Source organism: Heloderma suspectum, chromosome 6, assembly GCF_057233095.1.
Source record: "Heloderma suspectum isolate Gila_16-S chromosome 6, 16-S_ref, whole genome shotgun sequence".
NCBI classification, from domain to species: Eukaryota; Metazoa; Chordata; class Lepidosauria; order Squamata; family Helodermatidae; genus Heloderma; species Heloderma suspectum.
In genome coordinates, this window is record NC_139463.1 from 88,134,847 (window position 1) to 88,152,591 (window position 17,745).

General features: G+C 45.5%; 1 protein-coding gene across 1 annotated transcript in view; it reads right to left on the reverse strand.

Moving 5' to 3' along the window:
* Positions 1 to 14,347, reverse strand: part of LOC146341744 (vomeronasal type-2 receptor 26-like) — a 34,949-nt gene extending 20,602 nt beyond the window's left edge. Inside the window, exons 1-5 of the mRNA XM_084807646.1 lie at positions 14,270 to 14,347; positions 13,239 to 13,478; positions 13,011 to 13,103; positions 6,858 to 7,085; positions 2,435 to 2,561 (exon numbers count right to left, since the gene is read on the reverse strand). Of these exons, the coding sequence (XP_084663772.1) occupies positions 2,435 to 2,561; positions 6,858 to 7,085; positions 13,011 to 13,103; positions 13,239 to 13,478; positions 14,270 to 14,347 (766 nt within the window). The remainder of the gene's footprint in view (positions 1 to 2,434; positions 2,562 to 6,857; positions 7,086 to 13,010; positions 13,104 to 13,238; positions 13,479 to 14,269) is intronic.
* Positions 14,348 to 17,745: the final 3,398 nt, after the last annotated feature.

Sequence of the window (17,745 nt, forward strand, 5' to 3'; positions counted from 1 at the left end):
GGGGCGTGCGGGGGGAGGGGTGTGGGGAGAATTTCTCCCCGAAACTTGTTCGGGGGGCCGAACACGTTGGCGCTCGGCCCCCCGTAGTTTCAGGGAGAAATTCTCCGCCATCCCTATGTCCCCCATCAAACTGCCACCCACGCCCCTGCCCCGGTTTTTCCCTCCAATCACTCATGACATCCTTCTCCCCGTCCTGCACAGATTACTTGGTTCCAGCGGCAGCAGAAGCAGCATCCTATTGTAAAATCTTCACTTCCACTAAACTCTAGAGTGCCAGACACAGCAGGAGGCTACCACCATTTTAAACCCTCCAAAATGCATTACCCAACAAACACGAGCAGGAACTTAACTCCAAAGCAGGATGGCAGTGGTGGCTGGAAGCTGAGGTGAGAAGGCAGTGTGAGTGTGTGGGGTGTGTGTTTGCTCATTTCACTACCCCTTCCAACCTGCCAAGTGAGGCAGGAGTAGGGATGGCGGAGAATTCTGCCATGGATTCCTGTGAGGCCGGAATCCATGGCGAAATGGTCTCCCACCCCCCGCCCCCCCATGGAATCCCCCTGGGACAGCACTTACCTGGGGCGGATGTGGCGGCTCCGGTGGTGGTGGCGGTGGCTCCGGTGGCAGCAGCTCCAGCGTCTGGTCTCCTGGCGGCCGCAGCAGGGCTGCCGCCACCGCCATTGCTGTCCTTGGACCGTGATAGGCTACGTAAGAATTTACATAGCCTATCACAGCTAACCTCCAAAAAACACAAAAAAACGCAGCGTACGCAAATGGCGGCGGCTACGGCGGCCGCCATTTGCGTTCCCTATTTTTTGCTGATTTATCTTACATAAATATTAACGTAGGCTAGAACGGCAAAAAATAAAGGAATGCAAATAGGTTCTACTACGCTATTTGCGTTCCTCTTTTTTCCCACCATTTTAACTTACGTAAATATTTATGTAAGATAAATGGGTGAAAAATAGGGAACGCAAATGGCGGCCACTGTAGCCGCCACCATTTGTGTACGCTACATTTTGGGTTTTTTTTGGAGGTTAGCCATGATAGGCTACGTAAATTCTTATGTAGCCCATCACGGCTGTCTGGTTGGACGCAAATGGCGGCCGCTACAGTGGCCGCCATTTGTGTCCGCACCAGGCCATCCGCAGCCGGAAATCCGGCTGCGGACGGCCCTGGCCGGCTGCTCCGTGACCTGGCCGAGAAGCGGAGCCGGCCGTTGAGGATTCTGGGGGGGAGGAGTGGATCGCCTCCCCCCCATCAAGGATTCCAGGGGGAGGGACGGAGTGCCTCCCCCCCACCGCGAAAGATTCCGTGAAAAGGTCAGTGACTTTCGTACATCCCTAGGCAGGAGGCCTACTGAGCCTGATGGTACCGCTGGACTTGGGTGTTGTGCTTACCTGGGTTTCATTTCTTTTAGAAAGAGGAGGCTTATGGCATTGGAGGCTTATGGCGTTTTGAAATAGTTGCATGTAATTTACAAATACATAGACTGAATAGAGGTGAAAGAAAACACTCCAATACAATAGCAGCCCTGCCTTTCCCACATCAGATCTCCAGAGAGGGAGATACTATCCCCCAGTACTTCAGAGTTTATAGGTCACTTCACTCTCATTCCCATTCTCTATCTTTTGTCTCCCCAAAGTTCTTCTGCTATTTCCCACTCAAACCTAGCTTGCCTCCGCCTTGCTGGAGGAGGTGAATAAGGATGAGTCATCTTCTCTAACCATCTCCAAGCTCTCCTGGGGGATTGTTGTTCAAATTCCTTAACAGAAGGTGTGCTTGGAAACTTTGCCTCTTACTATTAAGGAATATGTCTGGTCATTCTGGCCCCATTAATCTTGCCAGGTTAACACCAGAATTAAGGTTATCTCATCTTGGGTCAAACTCAAACAAGCCAGGAAATTGGAAGCTAAGGGTGATGATTTGTCTTTCTGCCTGTTGTCTATCCTTCTATAAGTGTATATAGCAAAATTTACACAGACACTATAATCCTTTCCCCTGGCTCCTAGCTTTGCATATGGAGTGGTTTCTTTTTATTTTGTATTATGTAAGAAACATTGAATTACTGGACTCCCACAAAGTCTGCACTTTTACTTAATGACACAGCACTGCATTCTTTGTCAGTAGCTGGTTACACATATCTTCCTTCTTTCCTTTACGTATGAAGCACATTTCCAACTGAAAGAAACCATCAATCCAAAGTTTAGATTAGTGTCAAAATGTGTGACCAAGCATACCTAGGCCTGAATATAAAAGAGAGGTCTGCATTCTTGAATAACAAGACTTCTTCCTATAGCCACAGATATTCAAGGATCAGTAACATTTTCTTACTCCTTCCAGACCAAAGGCCATGCACATTTGTATTACACTGGTTTTGCTGGATATAGTATGAGATGCAGTATGCTTGACATCTATGAAGAACCATGATTCCTACCAGTCTGATCAGAAATTTTCCCTTGAGGACATGGGGCACAATCATAGCAGCAAAATGGCTCCCCTTCCTTCTTTTTCTTGATGTGACCAGGATGGCAGTTGTCATTGCACACAGAAATGGGCAGCACCTAATCAGAAACATCAGTGGAGAATGGACAGCACTGAGAAAAAGATGTTTTGATCATTACGGTTTCACTTGTGGGTGTAAAGTATCGAGGTGTTCTAAATTGGATAGATGCTTAGGCCCTTTTAGAGTTCAACAGATCCCTGGCATGGACCCGGCTTGGCTTGTATTTGCAAGCCAAGCTGCATGATAGTTCCTGAAACTCAGGAACTTTAGTGTGGGGGGTCGTGCAAAGTTGCAGGTGGATTAGAGCACAAATCCTGGCCATGAAGAGCCAAGATGACCCCATAGTTGTTGTAGAGGACATGAAGTCCTGAGCTGGTCCTGTTAAGGCAGCAGCAGCGTGGATGTTCAATTCCTCCAGGACCATAGTTCTAGGGTTCTCCAACAAAACATTTGAGTAGGGATGTACGAATCCCTTACCTTGTTCCGTCCCTCCCCCAGGAATCCTCCCCAGCTGGCTCTCCTCCGCGGCAAGGCTTGAGAGCCGCAGGCCAGGGCCGGCCGGGGCTGGCCACAGCTGGACTTCCAGCCGCTGCCAGGCTGCTGTGGCTGCAAATGGTGGCCGTCGTGGCAGCCGCCATTTGCAACCTTGCTTTAGGCCATGATAGGCTATGTAAGTATTTACGTAGTCTATCACGGCAAAAGGCAGGGATGCAAATGGCAGCTGCTACGCCATTTGCGTCCCTGCTTTTTGCCGTGATAGGCTACGTAAGTATTTACGTAGCCCATCATGGCCTAATGCAGGCACCCAAATGGCGGCCGCTACGACAGCTGCCATTTGTGGACACAGCAGCCTGGCATGGGCCAGAAGACGAGCCAGAGCCACCGCCACCACTGCTGCCACCGCCGCTGCATCCGCCATCACATCTGCCGCCGCCCCATCCGCTGCCAGGTAGGTCTGTCCCAGGGTGATTTGGGGGGGCAGTGGGGGGGGCAGTCCATTCCTCCATGGAATCTGGGGGGCTGGATTCCAAAGAATCCAGTCTCACTGGAGTCTGTGGTGGATTTCTCCAACATCCCTACATCTGAGACCCCTCAGCCAGCTTGGTCAGGGAGACCATTGGGTAGCAGTGTGGGCAGTTTCCCAATAGCATCCCCAATCTGTCTCTTTGCCCAGGACAAGGTACAGGCCCTCACAGCCCAAATAAGATGGAGGTTTTCCCAGTGATCACCATGAAGCAGTTATGGATAAAGGTCACCACCCCCAGCCCGCCTGCTTGTTTTTCTACCCTGTGTGTGCATGTGTGTTTTTGTATCACACCTAGGGATGTTAGAGAATTCTGCCATGGATCCCAGGGGGGCCGAATTCCAGTGAAGTTGGGGGGCCCGTAATCTGTGGCGGAACAGAGCCCCCTGCCCCTCCATCTCCTGAAAGCCCCGTGAAACGGAGCCTACCTGGCTCCGGCTCCGGTGGTGGCAGCGGCAGCACCGGGCTACTGTGGCTGCAAATGGCGGCCATTGTAGCGGCTGCCATTTACGTCCCTATGCCAGCCTGTGATAGGCTACATATATATTTACATAGCCTATCATTGCTAAAGCAGGGACACAAATGGCGTCCCCTACGCAGGATGCCATTTGCATCCGCACCAGGACAGCAGCGGTTGGTGCCCAGCAGCGCAGCTGCCCAGCAAGTGGTTTGGCCCGGTCGGCAGCTCCGCGGCCTGGCCGTGGAGCAGAGCTGGCCAGGCAAGATTCCGGGGGGAGGAACGGATCACCTCCCCCCAGCTGTGGAACCTGGTGGAGCCAGGTAAGTGGGGTTTTGTACACCCCTAAATTCACACCATCAATCAGGTGTCTCCTCTATAGGGAATTGCTGTGGTACCCCTTATAAGATGTAAAAAACCGCTGTTGTGCCAGTGCATCATGTATGTTTTAGGTGCATGTATGTGCCATGGCTGAGCCAACACAAACCTCCATGTTGTGCCACCTTATTTGGTGGCTGGGAAATGGAGGTGGGGTCCATTTTTTGTTCTTCTTAAAAAAATCAACCAAAACCAACGCCTGCATAAAACAAAATATGATTTGCGAGTGACATGTGTGATGATGGCACATATATACATGTGGCAGCACACATATATCAAAAGGACATGATGGGAGAGTGCCTTCAAAGGCAGCGGCATTGGGAGGGGGATTTGAGACAAAATTATTTGTGGGTTTGGGACAAAATTATTTGGAGGTGTTATCACAGTTAGAAGCAATCTGTCTGTATCTGAAGCCCTAGGCATGCATTTACTGGATGGTATGTAGGGGTAATGTGGGGAGTGGGATATGGGCACATATGTAAGCCCTGTCCCCAATGTCACCACAGGTCCATTTAGGCCTTCACATATTGAGCACAAACATCAGAACAGGTCTCTGTAAGCACATTCCTGTTTGGCAATGTAAAGTGGAGTCAGGGCTGTCTGATTCAAAGTGGGAGCACAGCAGGGGGGTAGGGGGAAGTGTTAAAAGTCCCCAAGCACCCCAACGCTAGTGTCCCAATCTGTCTATGGCCTGATGTTGTGAAGTCACATCCCATAAATAACGGAATAGACATTGAAGCAGAACGTCCTTGATTTCCCCTGCAAACTCCTTTGAAAAGACAGAAGTACTTGCAGCTGAGCATTCTATCTCCAGAATGATGCTCCACATGCATGACAAACCTTCACAAGCATTTGCTGCCATAGGTTGTAATGGGACAAAAAATCCTTAATAGTTGTTAACCAGTGGTCAGAACTTCACCAAACCAAAGAAAGGCACTCCTCAGCTAGGAACGTGAGAACCCAACCAAGCTTGGGTTCCCCAGGCATCCGCTGACACACCACCCCTGCTTGCTTCCCCATAGACCCATGCTTAGGCCGCCCACAAGCTCGCAGGTTGCCTGGACTCACTTTGATCCTGTTAGGGATGGCGGAATATTTCGCCACCGATTCCAGGGAGGCCGATTGCCAGTTCATTCGGCCCCCCAAAATCCATGGCAGAGAGAAGCCCCCCGCCCTACCACCCCGCGAAATGTGCGTGGAACAGAGCTTACTGCTGCCGTTCGTGGTGCTTTGTGAATGGCGTCTGCAGCCGCCATTTGCCTCCCCACTTCTGCCGTGATAAGCTACATAAGTATCACGGCTAACACAGGGACACCATTTGCGTCCCTGTGGAAGCCATGATAGGCTACGTAAATACTTACGAAGCCTATCACAGCAATAGGCAGGAACACAAATGGCGGCTGCCATAGCCGTTGCCATTTGCGTCCCTGTCTTTTGCTGTGATAGGCTATGTATATATTTACGTAGCCTATCATGGCTCAGTGAAGGGATGCAAATGGAGCCGCTACGCCAGCCGCCATTTGCATCCACAGGCCTGCAAACTTCATAGACCTGCGAATGCACCCGGCCAGCAGCTCCGCGGAGTTGCCACGGAGTGGATCTGGCCGGGGTAGGATTTTGGGGGGAGGTGCGGAGTGCCTCCCCCCCTACCGTGAATGTCACCCTTTGAAAAGGTAAAGTGACTTCCGTACATCCCTAGATCCTGTCCAGTGAGCGCCTGCCATTTTCTCTCCTTTGGTTTTTTAATAAAAAAGGAAGATTAAAAAATGTGCATATTTAAATATGCACAGTTTGGGGGCAGAAAAGCTTAATATGTGCAATATTAGTGGCATTATACCTCTTATATTGCATATATTAAGATTTTCTGGCCCCAAACTGCACATATTAAATATGCACATTTTTAAACATCCTTATTTATGCAGAACCCAAAAGCAGGAAAATGGTGGGCACTCACCCGATGGGCTCATGGTGAGTCTGGCAGGGTGCATGTGGGGGCAAGTGAGGACAGCGTCTCGGTGGGCGCAGTCTGGGGGTTGTGGGGGGGCATGGTCTCTCGGAGCCAGTTGGGTTCCCGCAACATCCCTAGCCTCAGCAATCCTAAATAAATACGTCAGTTGATTTCAGCAAAATTTAGAAGTTATATATGAAATGCCATGATGAAATAGGGGAAAAGTGTAAATGTGTCACTTTTCAGCAGATTTCACTCGTTGTACCTGTGGAAATTTTTTATCACAAGTCTCTACAATTGTAGACCTCATCAGGTAGAAAGTAGATACTATGTATAACTTTATAATCAGTAGAATTTTGAGGCTAATAGTGGTGGAACTTTTGTGTGCGTGACTCACCTTCAATAAAAAGGCACTCCCGCAACTCTTTAATTGATATTGTGTTTCTCTTATTGTACACGGCCTGGTTATGTTGGACACGAAAGGTGGTGTAAAGTATTTTGAAACAATCAACTTGTGCTACATCTGGCAAGATCCTTGCTGTCTCACCTGCTTGAACGTCCTAGGCCACACGATGCTTTTATCATGGACTGTTAACTTTTTTCCAGGAGGAGCCACTGGATTGAACATTCCCACTTTAACTCTCAGAAAGGATTGATTTGGGAAAATCACCCAGTTTGTAACATCGAATCCTGTGACTGCTTCTCCATTTTCATCAAACTCTACTGCCTCCCCTGCACTGTTGTTGAATGAGATGCCCCTCAGAAATGGATGGAGCTAAATTCAAAGACAAAAACACACAAATGGACAACAAAGTATTTTCATGATCACGCTGACAAGTACCTATCCTAAGAAGGTTGAGATTATCTTACATCAGTCTGGGTCTTGCTTTCTCACTACTTAACTGTGGCTAGAAGGATGCAAAACTTTTCATTTGGGAAGAGTCATCTGCCCCATTTCCTAATCAGGTAGAAATAGAAATTTGTGGCAGATCATTTTGGGTAACTGGGAATTATGGTATGCCCCTCACTCCATTTTGTCTTAATGTGCCCTTCTGGAAAAAATAAGTTACTGACCAGGATTCTATAGAAAAGGAAAAGGAGATGGAGACACTGAGCAAAGTGATATCTATTAACCTTAACCTTAAACCTAATGACTCCTATGCATGACTTTAAGAAATGCTCCATTGAGAGGCTGGGAAGAGCTTCATGTGTAACTTCTGAGGCTTTTAATGTAAAGAGGACATAATACCGCTGGCACTGGTACCAGCTTACCCTCTACACAGCCACCTCCCTATCCAAACAAAGAAAAGAAAGATGTGGCTTTGATTGGAAATACCTGCCATGCCACCTCATTCCAGGGCACCAGCTTTCTTCCAGACTCCCATAATTTGTGTTTGGATCTTGATACATACATGGAATGTAAAGCATGTGCCACAGCAAGGGCAGCATTGTAAACATTGTAGCTGTGACCAGTCATACTCATCTCAAAGAAAGTTCCAGGAAGGCTCTCCAGTTTCTCATCCTCACTGCAGTCTTTCTTCAGCGCTCTATTCTCATGGGATTGTTTCAATGAACAGTTAAAGGCCTTCTCCCAGAATACCTTGATGAAGTCATCTTCTTTTGCCCAGGAAGGATTTACACTCTGAAGAAATTCCCTGAATCCGAATGGGTCCTTTGAGTGGACTGAGAAGGATAGCATACCATGCAAGGATTGTATATCATGACCCGTTACATTGGTGCTTGCTGTGAAATCCCAATATGTTGTCATAATCCATAACTTACTTCTAGGTGAATCCAGGCCTGCTCTCTGAATTAACAAGCTTATTGTAATTATATCTGAATGTGCAGTATCGGCAAGAAACACACTGGCTTTGCTTTCCATGAAAGCTGAATGTCCTTCCAATTCACTCTGCAATGACCATGCCTTTCTCCCACGTTTTCCAAAGGTTGTCATTTTTTCTATAAAGGTAACACAGATGCCTCCCTGTGAAAGCATTGGCAGTAATTTTTGCAAACGCCATTCTGCATGCATATTATCCAGAGTAAAGAGCCCAATCCATGTCCAGTTGAAATGTACAAGTAACTGGACAACCCCAATGTACTGATGAACATCATTTGGGACCATCTGGTATAAAGTACGAGATAGCGCTTTGTCACCCCAGGCTGGGGAAAAAGGTCCAGTTGTGAGCTGAAATAGAATGAAGATATTTTATGAATGGAATAACATCTGTATGGGAGTGGTGTGTGCACATGAAATCAGTTTTGGCAAAAACCTGTTCGGGTAAGATTCCTACATGGATAAATGTGGTCTAGAACTCAAAAGCTGCAGGTGGGATTTTACATAAATGTAGGTGGTTACAGAAGTGGCTTATCTAAACCTTCATTGCTGACGTGCTAGTTGAATGTGCAGGGATTTTCAAACATTTTATTTATACAATCATCTTGATTCAATGATTTGTGTGTTGAAAAGATTTTTAGTTTGCACTTCCCTAAATGTATGGGGGAAGTAACGTACAAGAAAAAGCTAAGAGCACCATCACAAAATGACAATTAATATATTTAAAAATCATGCGAATGGTAAAACAATTTAGCACAGTGGATTGAGCCTGTTCAGTCAGCCAATTTACCTTACATGCTGGAATGCTGGCCCAACCATGAAACAGGGTGAGGCACTTGTATGAGGTGGTGAAGTGGGGTGAGGAAGAAATTGCACCAATCCACTCTGCTCCCTTCCCCACTGCCCCAGCCCCTACAAGGAGGGCCCACCTCAGTGGCCTCCAGGGGGTGCTCTGTAGAACCCGCTCAGCTGCTCTCCTACCTTGGCATTTGCTGTGTTGGGAGAGCAGTCTTCAGGGCTCTCTAGAGCATCTGCCTGCCCTCTCCTTCACTCACCACAGGGAAATGGAACAAGTGGCCACAGAACTCTTGGGAGACCCGGGTGAGCTCCTACAACACCTGTGCGAACTCCAGGGAGAGCCTACATGCAAGCAGCAAACATAAAGGTAAGGCGGGCACAGGCTGGGGGAACGGGATGGTGTTGATCTACCTTGCACAGGACCTGCTGGAATGAGAAACACAGTGTCTTTGCAGGCTTACGTAGAAGACACCACTCCTTTAGCTGCCCTGGTCTTCAGCCACGTAGGCTTCTATAGTTAAGATTCAGTACGTTTAATTCTTCCTGGAAATGGATTCACAGTCAATGTCGCTGTTAAGGAATCTGTGACTGGAGTGTATTGCACTAGCTGTGACTCATCTGCTCTGGCTTCCTGGTCACCTCTGAGGCCAATTCAAAGTGCTGGTTTGACCTACAAAGCCCTTCATGGCTTGTAGTCTCGGTACTTCATGGAACACCAGTTCCCTTATGTGCCTACTCATGGCCAAAGAGGCCCTCCTCCGTGCCACCAGGTTTCATCCCAAGGGTAGGGATGGCAGAGAATTCTGCCACGGACTCCAATGAGGCTGGATTCTTAGAATCCAGCCCCCCAGAGTCCACGGCGGAACAAAAGACTCACCTCTGCCAACTGGGGAAATCCACACGGGCCAGATCCTACCAGCTGCCAGCCATCCTCTGCCAGCCACTGCTGCCTGTCCCATGAACTGATGCCTGTCTTCGAACACAAATGGCGTTGAGTGTAACCGACGCCATTTGTGTCCCTGCCTTTGCCGAAATAGGATATGTAAATCTTTAATCTTTTATTCTCTAAAGATTTACGTAGCTTATCACAGAAAAAGGCAGGGATGCAAATGGCGCCTGAAGGATGCAAATGGCGCCTGAAGACTGGCAGTCCGGTAGCGGATGGACCCGCCTGGTGGCTCCGTGGCCTCGCAGTGGGCCGGGGAGGATTCCGCGCAGGGATGTCAGAGAATTCCACCACAGATCCCAAGGAGGCAGAATTCCAGTGAAGTTGGCCCACCAAAATCCATGGTGGAGCGAAGACCCCCAACCCCTACCCCGCAAAATGCACGTGGAACAGAGCTCTTACCTGTTGTTGTTCGCGGTGCCTTGCGAATGGCGGCCGTCATTTGCACCCCTGTCTTTTGCCATGATAGGCTGCTACATAAATATTTACGTATTTAAATCACAGCTCAGCGAAGGGACGGAAATGTCAGCTGCTACGCCGGCCGCCATTTGCGTCCACAGGCCTGCAAATTTTGCAGACCTGTGAATGCACCTGGCTGGCGGCTCCGCAGAGTGCCACGGAGCAGAGCTGGCCAGGGTAGGATTTCAGGGGGAGGTGTGGAGTGCCTCCCCACCACGGATGCCACGAATTGAAACAGTAAGTGACTTTTGTACATCACTAATTCTGGGGGGAGGAAGGGATTGCCTCCCCACCACCACAGACCCTCTGGCGGATTCAGGGGTGAGTACACCTCTACCCAAGGGAAGATCACTTGCTGTCAAAATTGTATCACTTCCGTCACAGGTTAAGGCCTTGTTTGTCCTTTTAAATCGATGATATCTAATCTCTATTACATTTTTTAGGTTTTAGCTTCGGTATTATGTGTTTTTATATCATCATTTTTTTTGTATTTCGTTATGTTTACTTTTGTACTACTTTCTCTCGTACTGGCTTTCCATTGTCTTTCTGTTGTGTTTATACTGATGTTTGCTGCCTTCTTCTGGAGTTTTGTTACACTTTATTGCATCATTGTCTGTTTTGTATGACACCTCAGGAATTCATTTGATAGAATATAAATACAAAGAATCACAACCATAATCATAATAAAAGTAGCTGAAAATATATATTTAGTGTGACATTTTCCAGTGATAAACCCAGATGCTATATTCTTTACTAACTGAACTTCCTGAGAAGTCTTCGAAGGTAGCCCCACATTCATTGCATTACAACATTCCAGCCTGGAGGTACATTGAGATCAGTGGCTGGGCTATTTCTGTCTAGGAGATAGTCAGTGTATGTGTATGTCACAGAACAGAAGTGTGCATTCATTTGAAAAAAAGAAAGAAAAAGAAGCATGAAACAAATGTTTCTTCATTTGTTTAAGGTTTTCAGTGTAACAAGAATTAAAAAGGAAAGAAAAGACAAGGAATGTGAAAAACAAATGCCTTCATTTTCATTTTCACATTTATTTCACATTTGTTTTTGAGCAATCTGCATGCAGTATGCCCTGGGGAAAGAGTAGGTCACTTGGATAGAAAAGACCAAAGTTACAAGCAGGAGAAACACAGGCCAGGCCAGTTTTTTCTGCCTTGTTGTCTCACAGCCAGTAGCATGGAAGTGGGGGTAGGGATGTGAGGGCCTGGGGAAAAAGACGGAAATATTCAGAAATAAACTAGGCTTTTTTGTTTTTTATCCAAAAAAAATGAAAAATCACCCAGTTTTGGATTATGAAATATTTCCTTTTAGAATTATGACTACAGTGTTGAAGAAAAGGTATTCATATATTGCTACCTGGTCATTAGTCTCCCAAAATGTTTTCTAAAAACTATGTAATTGGGTGACCTTTATAGGAAGCCCAGAAATGTTATCTTTCTGGAAATGTTGAACCCTTAGCGGAGGGATTATTTTACAAAATCATCTCTATATATTTCCTAGCACAGTTATTTGAACCATTCCATATTAAAATTATTGATCTAATATAATTTTGACTGATAGACCTGTAGAAACATTTAGGAATGCTCTAAGATTCCCAACATGTCACTAGGGTCATTATATTATAATATGCGAAGGAAATGTGTATTCTCGATGGTTTGGGTTTTGTGCTACCGGGTTCCGTGTTTCTTGGCTTGTTGGGGGACAGTGGTGCAAGGAGGGTTGGGTTTCAGTGCCTGTGTACCAAGGCCCCAAATGACCACTCAGAAAGCAGCAGGTGATGGAGACACTGGCAAGCAGGTCCTGCATCAGCACCTGGGGTGGGATTTTTTTTATTATTAAAATTTATTTATTATTAAATTTATTAATCGCCCATCTGGCTGGTCACCCAGCCACTCTGGGCAATGTACAACATACAATAAAAACAGTTTAAAACAATAAAATTCTACAATAAAAATACTTTCTAAAATACCCTAACCCACCCCAAATGACTGCCTGATCAACAATGTTTTTAATGCACGACGGAAGCTCATTAAAGAGGATGGGCATGCCAGGGCCCACCAGGTTTGATGTTACTTGCACAGTGTCCTTTCTTCTTATTATATAGCATCTTAGGGTTGGGGGTGGGGCAGCCAATAGGGCAGATGCTCATTTTATTATTTGTACTTTAAAAATATATTATTCTTTTCGACAACAAACTGGAGCTTGTTCCCAAGCAAATTTGTCTAGCATCAGGACAGCAGAAGCAAACTGCATTTTATTCCTCTTGACATGATAGCGCTACGATTTAAGTGAGTTGAAGATGCAAAACTGCACATGCTCAGAGCATTTCTTTTTTCTCAGGGCTGGTAAAGAGGAAGTTCTTCTTGTTTTGTTTGCTATAACATACCAGGAATGTAGAGCCAGTTCTGAATTATGGAATGGTGATGAGGGGAGAAGGGAGATGTCAGTTTTATGCTACTTAGCCGTCATGGCTGTCAACGCCAACACCCCCCCACCCTCATCAGATCGTTAAGTCCAAGGTCTGCAATTATGGACCTGCACTTTGCCTGTGGTCACCACTGTGTCCCCTTACAGCCTCCGCTGTGCTCCCCAAGCTGTCCTGCTTCTCCTGGTTTTTATGTTCCATTATTTCTAAAGTGTCTTACGAGTGGCTGGGCTCCTTCGGAGTGCAGCGAGGGCCTCTCGCCACTGCCACCTTCAGTTCCTGTGCAGTAGGTTCCTGTGCAGTAGTGATGGAACTGAAAAAAACACTAGAGAAAACCCTTCTAAATCAGAACAAACTGTAGGGGGTAAGGGACGAAAAATTCAAATATCAAAGGCTGTTCTTCCTGCTTTTATGGGCTGAAGAAGCCAACTCATGTCTACAAACCTACCTGTGGAATCTTGTAAGTCTCCAAGATTGTGGCAATCTCAAGAGAAATGAGAGAGTAAATTCCCCCAATGATGGCTATCAAATTGTTCTGCACATCACATTTGTAGTTCGGGTGGAATTGATGCAGTGTAGAAAGCAGACCAAGGGTGCCCATATAAGTAATCTGTGGGTTGTAGTAGCTCTCATAGATGTGAAACCCCAAGGTGACATTAGGGAAGACTGTGGGATTTCCATTGATCTCCTTTAGAGCAAACACCAAGGCTAAAATATGTTGGTAGTTCTTCGGCATCACACTGCAATGAAAGTTATGCACCATGTAATAAAATAATACCAATAGCTGAAGCATTTTAGAGATTTTGTTATAGCCATGATTAGCTCTGATGGGGCATTGGTTGCTCTCCTGAATTATTATGTGTAGAAGTGTTATTCAAGATTTCATGGCAGTATTTTAGCTCTCTGCTGCTCCTGGAAGTCTTCCTGGAATAACACAGTCCCTGGCATAACCCCTGAAAACAAAGTCAAAACCGATTTATTAAACTGCTTGCACAGTAGAAGATATATTTGGAAGAAGGAGGAGGAGGAGGAGGAGGAGGAGGAGGAGGAGGAGGACAACAACAACCTTGAGTTGACATCCGTGGTGACGATTTGGTCAAATGCAAACTCTAATGTGGAATTGGCTTAAATACATCAGTTCTGACATTGCTGCAGGGGTCTATGCCACAGGCAGTTCTATAATGCACATTGTCACCACTCTGCATGTCTTCCCATCAAAGAATACATAGCCAAAGTCATGTGGAAATGGTAGATATTAAGTCCTTTGAACATTTAAGAAAACAGATATTATGACACTTTCCCCACACAGTGGATTTCTATGTAGTGCTACCGGTTCTTGGTTTCCTATGGATCAGAAAGAGTTGGAGACTTACAGCATGGTTTTAAAAGAAAATATTTTATTTACAATATATAGTTGGCTGGGACATAAGTGGAGGCAACAATGAATTTCTTGAAAGTAGAAATTCTGCCACCACATACCAGGGCCTCCGGGAGAGAAGTGGCATCCTTCAGCCACCTCACAGTTCTCTGCTCCTGTCTGACATTTTTCACAGTCATCTAATGTCTGTCAATGTTAGCTACAGGGGTGTCACTTTCCCCAAGCTCTGATCGATTTCTCAGTAAAAACAAACAAAAAACAACCCACCAAGCCATATCATCTCCTAAGCATTAGCTCTCACTGAGGGAACATCAGCCAGACATCCTAAGGTATTAAGCAACAAACCGCCCAAGAAAGGAGTTGATTGGCCAGCTGCTTTAATACCATATAAATGACAGTGAGCATATAAGAAGTAATTTGCTTCATGTACATTATCCAAGGAATCGTTACAACAGTCCTATCAGACAGATTAGAACTGGCCACGAACTTAGAAGGCTATAAAGAGGATTGAACTAATTTACGGAAGATAAGGCTAGCAATGGATAGTACTCATGATGGTGTTCCTGGATGTGCTTCTTTTAGTTATGTGTACAAAGCTGCTCATGTTCTAAAAGTCACACATTCATAAAAAGGAACTTCTCAACATTGGCACTAGAGTGTCTTTGGCAAAGGGGGGTAACTCAGATCTGAAAACAATGGTGTATCTCTTTAGCAAACACAAATAAGTATTACAACAAACACATTAGTTTTGGGAAAATACTGTGGAGTGGTAGCACAATTGCAGTTTAGACACCAGAAAAATAAACCATTTGAGCCCTTAATGAAAACGTGGATCATGGGAGGTTAGCTGAGTTCTGACGGAGACTGGCTCCAGACCTAAAACTAGGCTGTGGATTTGTGCAGAGTGTTCAGCCGGCAGTAAGAAGGGTTTGTGGAGTTAGAAGGATGGCATTATGTAAGCAGAAGTTACTAAAACATTTGTGAAGGAATATGAAAGGGTTGGGGGTGAACGTAGAGAGCAGGGAGAAGAAGGGGTGAAAGGAGGATTTATCCTAATGCAAGATGGTATGATCAGGCCAGTTCCCAATGCATAGTCGCTGAGGCTAGAAGGGTGAAGGGGTCTATCCAGAGTACACATATATAATTCATTCGACTTTTCCAGTGCCTTTGTGCTCTTGCCCCCTGTTTCTTTATGAGAGGGTCAGCGTCACATTTGTTCACTGCAAATGTTGATTGTCTGTTCAGGTAGAATTATACAACCATTGAAACAGATCATGAGGAGAGAAGCAGGGGGTGCAAAAGTGGTCCCAGCCACAATCCTTTCTACTTGTCAGGCAGGGAAGGAAACGGAACTCCAACCAAATGTGTTTGAAATACATCCAGTTAGCACACTCACACACAGCACACAAAGGAGGATGGAGGCTAGATTTCATACATATTTAAGTGGGAAATTGCCAAGGAAGTCCAACATAGTCACATTTGAACTCAAAAGCGAAAACTTCTCTAAAATGAGAGAACTGGTATAAAGGAAATTGAAAAGGGTGTCAAGAGGGTTAAATACCTTCAAATCACTTGGAGGTTACTTGAAACCAGAATAATAGAAGCTCAGCTAGAATGTATACGACAGGCTAGAAAATCATGTAACATGAAGACCAAGAGGTCAACAGCAACGTCTAGGGCGTTCTTAAAGAAAAGAAAGCTTCCTTCAGGAAATGAAAGCCTTGGCCAAATGAGTAGAGTAAAAGGGAGCACAACCTTGTGCAAAGGAGTTGCAAGCAGATAATAAGAGATGCAGAAGAGCATTTTGAGGAGCATATTACTAATAGCATCAAGGCTGCTGGAACCTGTCTTCCCAGAGCCAAGACACAACTCACAGTAAAATCTATTACTTCAGTAATTCCAGTAATCGGCTATGAGCCTTTACAGTCCCAATAAAGATCCACAATTAACAGATCACCACTTAGTTCCTTGACAAGAACCTGTTCATGAACATCACAACAAACAACCCCATCAGCCTGGGGTTCAGCTGTTCACAGATGACATCCGAATGAGTTCACAATTCCAGTAAAACCAGGAAGCTTTCCAGGTTACCAATGCGTTGCTTCCAGCAAAGTCTGATATTGTTTGCTCTGGTTTAAATACAGAGAAGTGGACACTAATTCGTTTGTTGTTCAGTCGTTCAGTCGTGTCCAACTCTTCGTGACCCCATGGACCATAGCATGCCAGGCCTTCCTGTCCTCCGCTCTCTCCCGGAGCATGCTCCAGTCCATATTCATTGCATCAGTGATGCTATCTAGCCATCTCATCCTCTGCTGTCCCCTTCTCCTTTTGCCTTCAGTCTTTCCCAGCATCAGGGTCTTTTCCAGAGAGTTTTCTCTTCGAAAACAAAAAGGGACTGCAAGGAGTTCCAAAAGGATCTCCCCAAACTGGCAGAATGGGTATCAAAATATCAGCTGTGTTTCAGTGCAAGGAAGTGTAAAATTATGCATAGAGGGGGAAAAAAATCCCAATTTCACATAAAAGCTGATGGGATCTGAGCTAGCAGTGACTGACGAAGAAAGAGACCTTGGGGTTGTGGTGGACATCCTGGTGAAAATGTCGACCCAGTGTGCATCTGCAGTGCAAAAGGCACTTTCCGTCTTAGGCATAATTAGGAAACGGATCAAAAATAAAATTGCCAGTATCATAGTCCCCTTATACATTTATGTATAAGCAGAGAGCAAGTGAAGCAAACAAGGAATCCTAATTTTGAGACACATATTATGGCATCATAGTTTGCATTTATTTCCTGTGTGGAAGCTCTTCATACATTAGATCAAATTCCTTACATACAGAAGTCCTTACATTAATTGCTTCACGAACGCTGAAGATTGGTGTTCACTGAAAGTTGTAGGGGGGTAGAAGAAAGAGAACGTAGAAGCAATCTCTCCAATGACAAGGTCTCCCTGTTGATAAAACTCATGCCAACTAGTGATATGGTCACTTGCTCTGCATTTATGTGAGGGAGTCTTCATGCTGCGATGAACAGACTCTGTCTTGCACATAAAATGAGGGAGCAGCCCTAGCAACCATACCAATGACATGAGCATTTGGAGGGCTGAAGTTCCCATCTTGACACATAGTTCTCTGTTTTTCTCTAGAGAATTTGACATCTCAGAATCACCTGTTTGTAACCTGCCTTGAACTGGAGCTGATTCTACTGAAAAACTGCTATATTTTTATAAGAGGAGAACACCAGTTCCCCAGTTTTAAATTTCAGGCTGTTCAGGGTTTTTTGTTACTATTTCATGCAGATGTATATCTCTGTGGAATTTTTGATCCCTTCCTGTACTGATCACCAAACAATATTGAGAAATTGAAAACGCCTTTGGAAAGGAGATTATTATTATTATTATTATTATTATTATTATTATTATTATTATTATTATATATTTCTATACCACCCCGTAGCCAAAGCTCTCTGGTCCTGGTAGAGATGGTCCTAGTAGTTGCAGATGTTTCAAACTACAATAAATATTTCATCTCTATAGGAATCCCGGTCTGCAGCGCAGACATGGCTGAATGTTATCAGCCCTCT